The sequence below is a fragment of the Schistosoma mansoni genome, chromosome 3 (genome assembly GCF_000237925.1).
Source record: "Schistosoma mansoni strain Puerto Rico chromosome 3, complete genome".
NCBI classification, from domain to species: Eukaryota; Metazoa; Platyhelminthes; class Trematoda; order Strigeidida; family Schistosomatidae; genus Schistosoma; species Schistosoma mansoni.
This window is the reverse complement of record NC_031497.1, coordinates 2,904,589-2,918,149: the sequence shown is the minus strand read 5'-3', so window position 1 is coordinate 2,918,149 and position 13,561 is coordinate 2,904,589. Positions and strand designations below refer to the sequence as shown.

The 13,561-nt window shown below is 36.6% G+C and overlaps 2 protein-coding genes across 2 annotated transcripts in view; both read right to left on the bottom strand.

Annotated features, from left to right (window-relative positions):
* Positions 1-6,020, bottom strand: part of Smp_132420 (hypothetical protein) — a gene marked incomplete at both ends in the record, with an annotated part of 22,507 nt that extends 16,487 nt beyond the window's left edge. Inside the window, 4 exons of the mRNA XM_018798899.1 lie at positions 608-711; positions 1,030-1,278; positions 3,820-4,282; positions 5,992-6,020. Coding sequence (XP_018650742.1) covers positions 608-711; positions 1,030-1,278; positions 3,820-4,282; positions 5,992-6,020 — 845 coding nt within the window. The remainder of the gene's footprint in view (positions 1-607; positions 712-1,029; positions 1,279-3,819; positions 4,283-5,991) is intronic.
* A 1,182-nt stretch (positions 6,021-7,202) lies between these two features.
* On the bottom strand, positions 7,203-9,165 carry Smp_197590 (hypothetical protein; the record flags this gene model as incomplete). Its single annotated transcript, XM_018798898.1, has 3 exons — positions 7,203-7,370; positions 8,966-9,080; positions 9,122-9,165. Coding segments are annotated over 3 exons (327 nt in total), but the record flags the coding sequence as incomplete, so codon positions are not given.
* Between the last annotated feature and the right edge of the window lie 4,396 nt (positions 9,166-13,561).

Genomic DNA, 13,561 nt, shown 5'->3' with positions numbered 1-13,561 from the left:
CGAGAGATGGTGCAATACTGTGGCTAGAGACGTTATCAGATATGGCTCAGAATAGAAGCCAGTGGCGATCCTGCTGCAACCTTCTTTTACTTTCTACATAAAGAGTGGTTCTAACTTTCTTAACTGAAAGAGTCTTCTGGTTGTACATTTCAGTCCGCCTTATCTTTTCATCCCTTCTCTTCCTACTTTCATTATTTTGTGTGGCGCATATGTATCTGGTGCCCTTTTGTACCAATATATATGTGTTTAAATAAATAAATAATAAATAAAATACAGATATTGAGCGTTTTTCCTTTCCTGAACAAAATGCTTTCTATAGGTCGGATCATGAAGGTGTCTGATATTGGACAAAACGATTGTTTTTATAATTCAGCAGAACTATGTGATGAATAAATATGCCTCCAATCCATAAACATTAGAGAAGTGGCTCAGTTATCAATGTGTTAGGCTTTCGACTTATTTCTGATAAAGCTTCCATTCATCCTTGGAATGTGACTTGAAGCACATGAACTTACACCTAGTAAATTAGATTTATTCACAAAAATAATTCTCTTAGTTTATAACTAAATCTAAAAATCCAAAAAGAAATAAAGAGTTCGGAACTTACAATTGACTCAGAAACTCTACAAAGTTAGAAGCGAAACGAGTTGATCCGATGATTTCAAGTGAGCTCACAGCGTCCATAGCCAAATTCAAATTGTTTTCATTAATCTATCGAAGTGAACAAACATATAAGCTTGATATTATCAACGCAAAATGATAAATAAAAGCAATAAAGTTAGCTAAAACTCTACTTCAGACAATCAACCATCTTAAGTATTTTTATTCTGAACTCTAATTATTTTCTAACAAAAACAATAAATGTTTGTTTTAAACAAAATACAAACATGTGTAAATAACACTTAATGATAATATAAAACGTAATACTTAAAAAATCATACAGTTTTAACTCAATATTAAAATATAATCTAATAATAAGCACATAACATAAAACATATAAGTAATGTGTCTAGTTCAAGGAACAGGTACCTGGTCATTAGAAGTAGATAAAAGTGAAATTTCACTGATATCAAGAAAATCAATCAAATGAAAAATAGATGTTTGAAGTTGTTGTAAAAGTAACCAATTTGAGTAAATTGTAAAGTTGAATAAAGCTACATAGGCTGGTAGTCCAATTTTTTGTGATTCGTTTGTTGGTTCTGGATTAATTAGCAGTGACACGTCCAACAGAGCAAAAGATAACTGGTTTTTAACATTAGTGGGAAGAACGGCCAATGCCTAAATGGACAAAATCTAATTGATTTTAGCTGTAAAATGTATGACGTTAAGCAATAAGACATAAAAAAATACATTATTTATACCATTTAGGTGAAATACACAACTCACTTAATCCCGGAAATTTATATACAATAATAACCGACAATCGCCATGAGAACCTTGAGTTTTCATTCAAGTAATTAGTCTTCACGACTTCATCGATTTCAATTTAGTTTATATCACAAGTTAATATCAGTCGAAGAACCGCTATCAACTTTAGAGTACAGAGCACCTGTTTCAGCTGGAAAGAAAACGCAGGTCTTCCATCTTCAGAAGGCTTGTTAATCACTTAATGAGAATCAATAGACGAGTATCTTCTAATCTAATACGGCTTCTAAAACTCGGCGAATATTGTTTAATTTATTTGTCTCTTACCCAGACAACTGGTTACACTGGCCCATTTCATAACGTAGGAGAACATCAACTTATGACAAGTGTTTGTCCAGATAGCTGAAGATCTGACACTATATTCTGATAGCGATCTGGAAGCCATCAATTATTAAAGGGGAAAAAACATCTGTCGAAAATTAACTAGCTGGAAGATCAACTAAGAGATTTGAATTTCATGTTTAAATCAGTTTGTCATGTAATAATTATTTCACGAAAATCCGAAGTTGAAGTAGTGCAATTCAATTTATCATGACAACTAGCTGAACAGAATAATCTGGTCTTTAACTGTCTGCCATTAAAAATATCAAGTTTTTTCGATTTAATAAGTTTAATATAAAAATAATCATGAATTTAACTAAAGAATAAACATACCGTTTCTGGAGTGAATAAAGAACTAATTAATTTAAATATTTTAGTAATTAAACCAAAATAAGTTTGTCGTTCACATTCGCCAGGTAAATTAGCTTTATTAATAAAGTCGATCATTTCATTAGTGTTCCAACTTATGAGAGATTTCATAATTGCTGTATTATCATGAACTTGATTGGTTGAATAAAGGGACAAGATCGAGCCTAACTGTTCCATACATGTATAAAAGTCAGGTGGCTAAATAGATTACGTAATAAAATAAAATACAAAAACTCAAGAGTTTTTTATCTCATTATGCAATAAAATTAAGAAATATTCCTTTAAAAACTATAGTAAATTCGAATCGAATATTGTATAATGGTTTAAACTAACGAAACCATGTGTAAAATATAAGGAAAAGAGGTCAAATGATTCAGTCCTAAAGTCAGTATGATATACGAATGATATGATATACGATATTTGCCGACCAAATCTTGTAATTGTAGTCCCGGTTGTAAGAATTCTATGTTAAACAATGAAATCAAATAAAGTAGATGAAAAACATAGACTGTATTATCATTCGAGTATAGATTGAAGTTACAATTTTGTCATTCCTTCAAACTTCATTTCAAATTCATTTATTATTTCTTGTAAAATACCAATCCTCAAAATGAAACAATCACATATTGACTCATCAGTTATTTAATATCTCTTCCTATATGGTATTATTTAACTACAGGTGAGTTGAACAAGGGTTGTCGAGATGTCATTATGATAAAATATGGTACGATATTTGGAAGTAAGATTAATTAGATTGAGTTATTCATGTGCTAGAGTCAGTCAATCAGTAAGTTAGCTACAAGATAGGACCAGTCACATGTATACATCGGTCTACATTTCCACACTTCATTAACAAAACAAGATGAAAGCCAAATTCATAGAAGCAGTTACTCCAATGGTAGTAACACATAAAAAAGACTGCATATAAGAATATGATACAGGGGGAAGGAATTAATTTGTAGAAAGAAAGGTATAAAGTAATTTTAATCTCACGGTTTAAGGGAAGACAAAGAATGTATACACCTAGACCATTGTGATCGATTCTGAACCATGTCACGCAACTGTTGCTACTACCTTGACGTGGTGGTTGGGATTCCCAATCGTGATTAACCAGTCGAGCTATTTTGGCTGGAACAATCTTTCCTCAAGTCCTATCAGGCCAGAAAGGTCGGTTGAAGAGTGGTAAGACTAAAAGTAGAAAACTCAAGGTCCGAAAGCGAAGTCGTACTGCTAATTGTAGAGAGGTGTGACGGCAGTAAGGTGTTTCCCTCAGACAACCGGCATAACAATGATGCTGCCTTCCCACAAGAAAGGGTGGTGTTAGAAAAGGTCGACCCTAACAATGCACAACTTGTCTCATCCAACGAATTTCCGTCTCCGGTGGTAAAGTCTCAACAAATACAAAACTAAAACGAAAAATACTCACAACAAGGTTGTATGTGACCGATCTCAAGCAGTTGTCCCTTGGGCACTGTGGTCACTCTCTCAGATAACTAAGACAAAGTCTAACCCAATTTTTTTTCCAGGTACCTTTAAAAGCGCTAGATTCTTCAAATACCAAATTGAAAACAGCTAATTCAAGACGAATAGCGGTCAAGAATCTTTCTTCGAAAATTTGTTGTTATATATGTTGTTCTACGCCTATTTTTTCTGTAAATACGCCATTTAATCTTACAATATATACATCATATAATCTGAACTTACCAATTCAGAAGATTTAATAAGGTCGACAGTAGGTGGAACAATTAGGAATACTGAGTTGACAAATGACATAGGGTCATTTGTTTGATTATTTTGACAAACTTCGTTAAACTGATTTGTATAACGATGAGGAGATAAACTAATCAGTAACAAATTGATCCCAACATCGAAAAGAAGTAGAAAACTAGACTCTAATTTGTATTCCCAGTTATGCTTACTAAAACTTGTATTGATGTGTGATGTCTTAGAGGCATTTTGTTTTGTCGATTGGTTACGATGATCTAGGACTGTTATTAGCCCATTAGCTATTACGTTGAATAACTGGAAGCAAAAGTCTAGCATTGAATAAGACTGTTTCTGTACGTCTTCGTAGGAATACTGAACTCTTGTCCCTGGAGTGGCAGATCCACAAATGCTGGGTTTTGTTGAGTCATTGATGGACGTAAAAAATATTTGCTCAATTTCACTGAAGAGTTTAGAAAAAATTATATTTTCATGGATAATACATAAGCTATAGATAATTAAGTATATATGAATGTCATAACGTGAACGTATTGAAAACTCAGATGAAATCGAATGACTAAATATCTAACTACAGTAATAAATAAAAAATAGTCACTTTCCATCTTACAAACAAGCAACATAACATTGGTTTCATAGGCTTTAAGTTTAGTTAGATTATATATTCTAATGTGCAACTTCGCTTACTTATGTTTTATTTTTACATAGATGAAAAGTCATTGAAAACATCCAGTTGAAGGAAATTAGCTTACTACAAATGTTCAGATGCTATAGTGGACTTTAATGGCCTGAAAATACTAAAACCAAGGAGTGATGTAACTGTTCAAATCATCATATCGCATAAAATCACTTTGACAAAAATAAAATAGTAACCAAGCATGAGCAACGCATATCTTAATTACCATAAATGATTCAAGTTCACAACCGAAAATCTAAGATAAAACTTTCACGTTACTACTTTGCAGTTCAATAACAAACAAATGATACTAGGAAACGCTGAATTAAAATTTTGGAATATTACATCTTATCTGAAACTGAAAATTTGAACTAATGGATTACGACTCAGTCGCTGAAATTCAACCAAGTATATGACAAAGAATGAGTGCTTCTCAAGATTTGAAAATCAGAGGGAAACAGATGATAAATAACAGATGATGGAGAATTTACCTCTTACTATTATCCAGAATAGACATCAAAAATGTTAAGATTTCATGACCAATGAACAGATCAATGTCAAATGGGTCAAATTTAGTCAGTATTCACAATGAGTTTGTGAAAAATTGAATATAATGCAGAAGTAATCAGGTATAAACTGATATTCGACTTTTACCAACATAAAACATCTAACTGTATACCCAGCAACTGTGGCACCATGTATGGATTGTGGCTAGCAGTGGAACCCAGAGAACCCATTTCCTTTTATTGGGGACTAGTAAACTGAATTTAACTGCATCCCAGTCTTAGTGTTCACGACGGGACTCGAACTCACAACATATCTACTCTACATAACTTATAACAATATGGGTAAATCTAGGTGCTCCGCGCGCAATGTAAATTTGCTCACTAAGACTGGTCAAAGAATATTAACAATAAAATAATTAAAACCTTTACAAATCAGAATGGACACCACTGTGGTTTCGATGATCAAATCTGTTGGTCATCATCGGCGTACAGTTTAGCATAGACGTGCGTTGACCTACTGTGATGTGTGCCACTGATGTCGACAGATATAAGTAGTATGTATCATCAGTCAAAAGTGGAATGCTTGGAGGCAGAAGGTTAAGAAAATCGAAGAGAATGAGAACAGAGAGTGATTGGTGTGGAAACGAAAAGACAGTCATATCAACGACAATTTATAGTCATTTTGCAAATGAAGTATCTACCATACGGTTCTCAGATTTTAACTAAAAAATTCTGTTATTTTGGTGTTCTCGTTCACTCCACTACTTTTCTATACCATATTGGCACGACGACATGAAGTTAACAAGATCAACACCAAAAGAGGATGAAATAATATACTGGCAGTAATAGTGGCTAAGACCGAATATTGGAATATGTTTCAAAAAAACATTTGGAACATTTAAACAGTCCACTTAATCTTATATTACTTAATTATAGAGTTCGGCAATGTTGATATATCATATATACACTTACTGTGTTCCTGAAGGACCAGAGGACGTCATCCGGTCACCAGTTTCTGAGGTATATGTTTAAAAAATCAATAGTATATTTTCTTCATTATTGTTGTTGTTAAATCGAGAAACAAAATTCATATGAACATAATTAAAAAAACATCCAAAGGTTGAATGAATAGGAAAGTTAACTACCAACCTAAGCATTTACACAGAGATCTTCGTTTATTTGTATATAATGGATTTTGACTTAAAGCATCACCCTAAACGAGTTTCATATAAGATCCATTTAGTCTACTAGTGGCAGAGTATGAGATATACAGATATTACTGATATTAAAATTACTAACCATTTAGACTCAAGTTCGTGAAATGAACTTAGTTTTAAGAACTGAACTATATGAAAGAAATTAATCTATTTGGTGAGTTTTTATTGAAACTTATTAAGGAGGCAAGACTAATTTCTAAAAAATTAGACCAGGAATTGCGAACTCAAAATAAACAAGCATGGTTTAAACCCAACACTTAAAGTACTAACAGAGTTTTTTTATTTTTTCGCCAAACATATATACAAGCCTACTCTAATTTTAACTAAGTTTTTTAATTTCACTCTTTTTTAATATCTAAGACTGAGAACTCTACAAAAAAAGTGATCAACTGGTTCCAATCACTAACTGTTCCAGGTTGTAGGAAATGGGAAGAATTTTGTACATTAAAGTTTCTCAAAACTCTTATTCAAACCAAAAACTTTGAGTATACTTAGTACTACTTACTGCAAGTCGGTATGGTATTTGAGAGATCCGTCACTTGAGAAACTTCAAACTTTGCTAAAATGTCAAAAAATGTGTTCTTCTAGATGTTCACGAGAGGTATGAAAACGGGTGTAAAAAGTAAACACTAAATCACCGATGTAATTGCAAGTTTCTTCAATTTGTATAAAGATGATCAACTAAATCTATTTTTCTAAAATATTTAAGTTCACCCATAGACAAATGAGTTGTCTTAAAAACTCACTCAATGCTAAAATTAGATTTGGCTTTTAGAATCCTCCCGGAGCGAAATTCAGTAAACCTAATATTTCACTCATATTCTTTGTATTCCTTCTTATTCTATGGGCTTAATTCATATGGAGCATAGATGCTTATTTACTTCATATCTCTAGTTGTGTAAAGTTAAACAATCGCCTTCTGCATTCTCCGAAACCACAGGCGTGTATGGAATTTAATGATAGAACTTATGAGCCATTTTTTAAAAAGATAAGCTTACGACTTGAATATACGTAATTGTTAGGATCCAAGTGATAATAAATTCTTGTTATAAGAGCACGACAAAAACTAATCAAACAACTGATAGTTGAATAAATGATCTCCAAATTCTTTTCATTTAAAATCCGGAAAAGATTCTACATAAATAGAAATATATGTGATATAAAAAGTGGCAAAAACGTGATGGATATAAAATATGTGGAGTTAAAATTATACATTTCAGTAAACTACGACATAATCATGTTTAGTATGTTGTCAATTGCATTTTAAGGAAAAGCTAATTTATTAGGGTGGAATTCAATTAAAAAATGCATGCGTTATGATGTAAATCATAAAAGAGGGATTCTGTGATAGATAAGATTAATAAGTCAGTCGTTCTATCATAAGGAACATGGAACCTGGCAATATGTGCATCGATTCAATTTTCCAAACCATATCGGCTCGACAAGATCCCAGATTAGTAAAAGTAGTGACAATATTGAGTACAAAAGACATGGTCCAATAGAAAGATGTAGACTCATGAAGGAAAAAAGACTAGGATAATCAAAAAACCTAGAGGCTAAGGGAGGGCAAGGAGTGAATGCATTTGCCCCATAGAAAACAATTCTGAAGTGTTTTATTCAGCGTTTCTGACAACTAATTAAGGCAATTGCTTTGACCACAAATAGATGGTCTTCATCTAGCTACATGGTTCAGTCCAACGGTCAATGACGTTATGGAATGATGTCAAGTCTTGGTATGACTGCTTTCTCCCTTTTCCCAACCTACTCCTACACCAGCCACGATCGCGCGTCGAGGCAAGTGGTGGTTAGGCATATGTAACACATGTCTCAACCTACTCAACTGACCTGCTATCTTCACATAGCACCCAATGTTTGACCTCAGTATTTTTCACTCAGCGATCCCAAAACACACGAGCAATGATTAGGAGACACCTATGGCTAAACAAACACTATCTAATCTTCACAGTCACGTTTCACAAGCACAACGATTAATAAGTTCATGAAACTTATAAATCAAGTGACAATTCGTGCATATAGCTTTCAGTAGAGAAGATACAACAAGATAGAAAATATCAAAAAGTAAGTATAGGATATAGAATAGTCCAAAAATGCTCAGTGACATTATATATACAAAAATAAAAGGTTACAGTATGTGCAAATCGGACTGCGATTTTGAGACATGGTCGGTAACCTCTTATCCTAGTTATTTTCATCATTCTAGGACTTCATCCATGTAGCTCTGATACATCAACAGACCCAACCCTAACATAACTCCCTTTAGCTCTTTAATTTCACTTCATAAAACTTAGCTTCTTATCATCTGCACTAATGTTATCAACTACTGTTTAATATAAAAGCGCCAATCTACGACCAAATTAACATAAAGAGGATATCAAAAATAACACAGCTATTTACACACCCCTAATGGCTTTTCTACTCAAAGGTTAATCTGTCACTTTATGAATAGTATACTGATGTTCCTATTGTCGCTACTACTGGCTAGACCAAAGTATAAAAACAGTTAGCCTGAAAACAATTCCTTCTTGTAGTCGAAATATTAGGATATCGAGCATGGTTAAAGCGCGACGCTCAAGGACAAAACTTATGAATAAAAGTCATTTATGCAAAGCAAGATATAGACCCAAAACTTAGCAGTTCATAGAGCTGAAGTCACCAAGGTACTAAAATGTAAAATGCTAACTTATACAACACAGGAAACTGTTGTTTACCTCTATGAAATCAGTTCTTTGAAGAAATAATTCAGCTGGAAAGTCTTTAAGAACAACATCATGAAGAAAGCGAATACCAGAAATACAAATATTAGGTTCCTTTGAACAGATAGATCTGGAAAGTCAATTCTTCGAAAAGTGAGGAGAAAAACCTACTTTAAAGTTGTGCATAAAACACCGATATCAGTTTTCGTAAGCACGACTGTGGGAAAATATAAGAGATAATTCCCTGAAATAAAGAAAATACCAAACTAGTTCGAACCGAGAATCAACTTACATAGTTTACAAAAAATATATGTGCAACATCATTTAAACTGAAAATCAGTTACATCAAGTGACTAATAGTAACTTCTGATTGAATGCACTATGTGCTATAGTTCATAATCATCTCATTTCTGAAGATGAACTAACCACAAACCATATTTGAAACCCTTTAAAGTCTAATCTTATTTTCAGTTTCAGTTTCAGTTTCAGTTTGGAAAGGACAGGAGGCTTGATGGCCTGTGTTAGTCCTGGCGATGATGGTCTCTCAGCTGATCCAACTTTCTTTTGAAGGAGTCGACGGATGGAGCCTCAACCACGTGCTGAGGTAATGAATTCCACTCGTTGATTATTCGATGGGAAAGTCGGTAGTCAGCTGACAAGTAATTCGTTCGGGGCTTGTGAACTTTTTTGGAGTGTCCTCGTAGATTTTCTGTTTTGGAAGACAAGAAAAATGAGGGCATATCAGGTGCAAATTTGTCATTAAGCAATTTGAAAACTGTAATCAAGTCGCCTCTGATTCTTCTATATGACAGCGGGAATAGGTTTAGCTTGGTCAGTCTAGTACCATACGGGAGCTTCGCTATTCCGGGAATCAGCCTAGTTGCTGTTCTCTGAACCCTTTCCAAGAGTTCACTGTCTTTTTTTAGGCAGGGGCTAGCTGCTTGTATGCAGTACTCAAGTTTAGGGCGTACGAACACTGTATACAAAGTCAGAAACGTTTTAGCGTCAAGATGCCTAAAAGCCCTGCGTATGGACCATAAAGTCTTAAAACCTTTGGCGGCTATTGCACGGCAGTGTGCAGTAGTCTTTAAGTCTTGACTAACGATGACGCCTAAGTCATTGTGTGCCTGAACAATAGGTAACTCAGTGTTATTCATCGTGTATGTATCTGTACCCTGGTGGCCAATATGCATCACAATACACTTGGAAGTGTTTATCGGCAATTGCCAGGTTTGGGACCATTCAGATAATCTCTCCAGGTCATTTTGAAGTTCTAAGCTATCGCCCTTGCTTTGTATCGCTCTCCATATCTTGACATCATCAGCATAGAGCAAGACCGATGACGATAGTAGACGAGGGAGATCATTTACGTACAGGAGGAATAACACTGGCCCCAAAACTGTACCCTGGGGGACTCCACTAAGCACAGTTTCCCAGCTAGACAACTTGGAGTTCACCCTTACTCTTTGTTGGCGCCCAACCAGGAAGTCTTTTATCCACATCAATAGATTGCCTCCAATCCCGACATTCCTTAGCTTATATAATAGCCGGTTATGCGGAACTTTGTCGAAAGCTTTGCTGAAATCGATGTAAGCTACGTCTATAGGTAATTTTTGGTCCTTAAGAGCGCACCAGCTTTCACGAGCGACTAATAAGTTTGTGAGACAAGAGTAACCTGTTCTAAAACCATGCTGCTTTTCGGAGAGGAGCCGGTTTTCATCGAGATACTTTAACAGCTCCTTCCGAATAATCTTTTCTAAGATTTTAACAACCACACTAGTTAGGCTAATTGGTCGGTAATTCTCAGGCTTATGTTTTGTACCTGTCTTGAAGACTGGACTTACTATGGCGTTCTTCCAGTCTTTTGGTAGACGACCCTGGGTTACGGATAGATTAAAACATACACTTAAAGGGTTCGCAACAAAGTTAGCTAATTCCTTTAGTAACCTAGGATGCAGTTCATCGGGTCCAGTGGATTTACCTATGTCAAGCTTAACTAGCAGACCAAAGACATCGAGTTCTTTAATGGTTACGCTGTCCAGTGCTTGTGTGGGGGGATTTTCATGGACTGGTGAGAAGGGTGTTTCTATGGTGTATACATCGCTAAAGTATTTAGAGAATACTTGAGCTTTGCCAAAGTCGTCCTCCACTAGTGATGTGGCAGTACTGTCTCCCCATAGTGAAGGAACATTTCTTCTTTTTGTCCTTTGGTTTATATACGAATACAAGCGTTTAGGGCATTCTATGGATTCCCTAACGATTTTCTCTTCGTACAGCTTTCTGGCCTTACGGAGGGTTGAGGCACAGGTATTTCGAGCCTTTTGATACTGAGATTTTGCCTCGTCAGTCCCCAGTAACCTAAATCTGTCCCACATTTTCCTTCTTTTACGGAGAAGGATGCGAACCTCCCTACTGAACCACGGTGGGGAGTTTCTCGTTCTCTTAGGTGTAGTCCAAGGGATGTGGGGGGCGGTAACTTCTAAGTATAAATTCCGGAATATGTCCCAAGCCGTCTCGATTGATGACTCTGGGTCTATTTTCCAATCTACTGATGATGCTGATTTCATGATGTCTGGTATGTTTGCTTTCCAGACGTTAGGTCTGGATTGAGCTGAAGCGTACTCGTGATCGACAGTTATATGGAAGTCAAAGCTTAAAACTGCATGATCACTTTTGCCTAGGGGCGGCATGTAATCCAGGTTTGCAACATCATCCTCATAATGAGTCAATATAAGATCTAGTAAGGATGATGCAGAACCCGGGTCGTACCTCGTTGCTTCCTTCACGTGTTGCACTAGGGCACATGTGATTACCGCATCAACTAGTTCCTGTTCGAAGGAATTTGCTGACGATTCAGTCCGCAGATTTCCCCAGTCCACCATGGGTGCATTGAAGTCCCCTAGGATTAGACATCGATCACTTCGTGATAAAGTGTTGAGACTGCTTAGCAGGACCTCGTTTGCCTCACAGCTTGGACTGCGATAGATCAAACTGAGTAGCAACTCTTGTCCCCTGCATTTCAGGCGGCAGCTAACTAATTCATACGTCCCACTCTCATGGGATACACTGTCGATAATGGTGAATGGGATAGCATTCCTAATGAATAGAGCTACTCCCCCTCCTTTACGCGTTTGTGTTCTGTCGGCCCTTACTAATGTAAAACCCTCGAAATCAAGTTCCCTACTATCTATAGACGGCGTCAGCCATGTTTCTGTGACTGCGATTATGTCTGGCCTAGTTGAGTCAATCTGTACACCTAGTTCCGGTAGCTTATTTAGTAAGCTCCGGGCGTTGGTATAACAGATCCGAAGCCTATTTAGGTGGCCTCGTGCTTCACCCAGAGTGGCTTCGGCATCATCCTCTGTCGAAGCCTCACAACCCGAAAATTTACAATTTTCAGGTCTTTTTCGCCAGCGTCTAATCTGAGCTGTAGTTCCTTTTCGGCTTCCCGTCTTTTAACACGGTCCGCCAACGGTAAGTCCTTACGGAGAAAAACTCCTGAACCCTTTAATTTATGTCCATTTTCTAAGATTAAGTCGCGTTCGTTCGGGGATTTGAAAACGACTTTAAGTAGTCTAGATTGATTTGGTTTCAGATGCGCTAGATTTCCTAGTCTATACACCTTTAGCAAGGTGACTCCGGGGATGTTTTTGGGCATAACTTGGTTGAGTAGTTGTTTTATCAACACAATGTCATGCTCAAAACGAGCTTTCGGTTCTAAGCTGTCACTCTCCTTGACTCTATGGAGAATGACTGATCTGTCGCTGTGATCAGACCTCGGCTTGTCGACCCTTTTGGTGGGGGTATGATTTCCTTTTACGTCATTTTGGCGTTTTTTTCTTACGACCCGTACCCAATCGCCAACGTTCTTTGGAGTGGTAACCACAGTCGCGTCAGGCGTACTGTGGGATTCCGGAAGGTTCAGGACGACTTGGGAGATTGGGTCATCTTTCGCGCTGGAAACCGATCGAGCCTTGCGGTTTCGGTTTCCGGAAATTCCCTTCTGGGCACCATTTTTGATACGAGGGACAGAAGAGACTTTTTTGCGCGAGTTTCTGGTTGTGTTAGACCTCTTTGGAGGATGTTCTTCCTCCTTTGTAGAGTGTGGGTCGGCATTTTTTGGACTCACTTGGGCCTGCCTTGTGTCAATCTGCGTGTCGACAGATTGAGTTCTGACTGATGTATCCCGACCGCGCTTGCCGAGACACTTTTTTGCGGCATTTACTATTGAGATGGCCTCGGTTAACAGGCTATTTGCATCCAAACAGCACTGTTGACATAGCCATACGCACCCATTTTTACTGAACCGCTTGAAAGCTGCAGGTGTTAGATTTGTGCAAACTTCGTGGTACCAACCTTTGCACTCATCGCACTGCATGCCGCTATCAACAGGATATCGACATCCTGGGCGGTGGCAAATGCTTTTGTTGCATCTTCCAGTCATTTTAGGATGCGAAAGTGAGTGTTGACTATAAGTAGAAAAAAACTATAAATAGTTAGGACTAAAGTACTAACAGACACAATAGAAAAACAAAGGTACTCTGGAGTACCGACGATAAAACTATTTAGGATACCAAAAATGATACTCTAATAGAATACTTTAACTGAAAT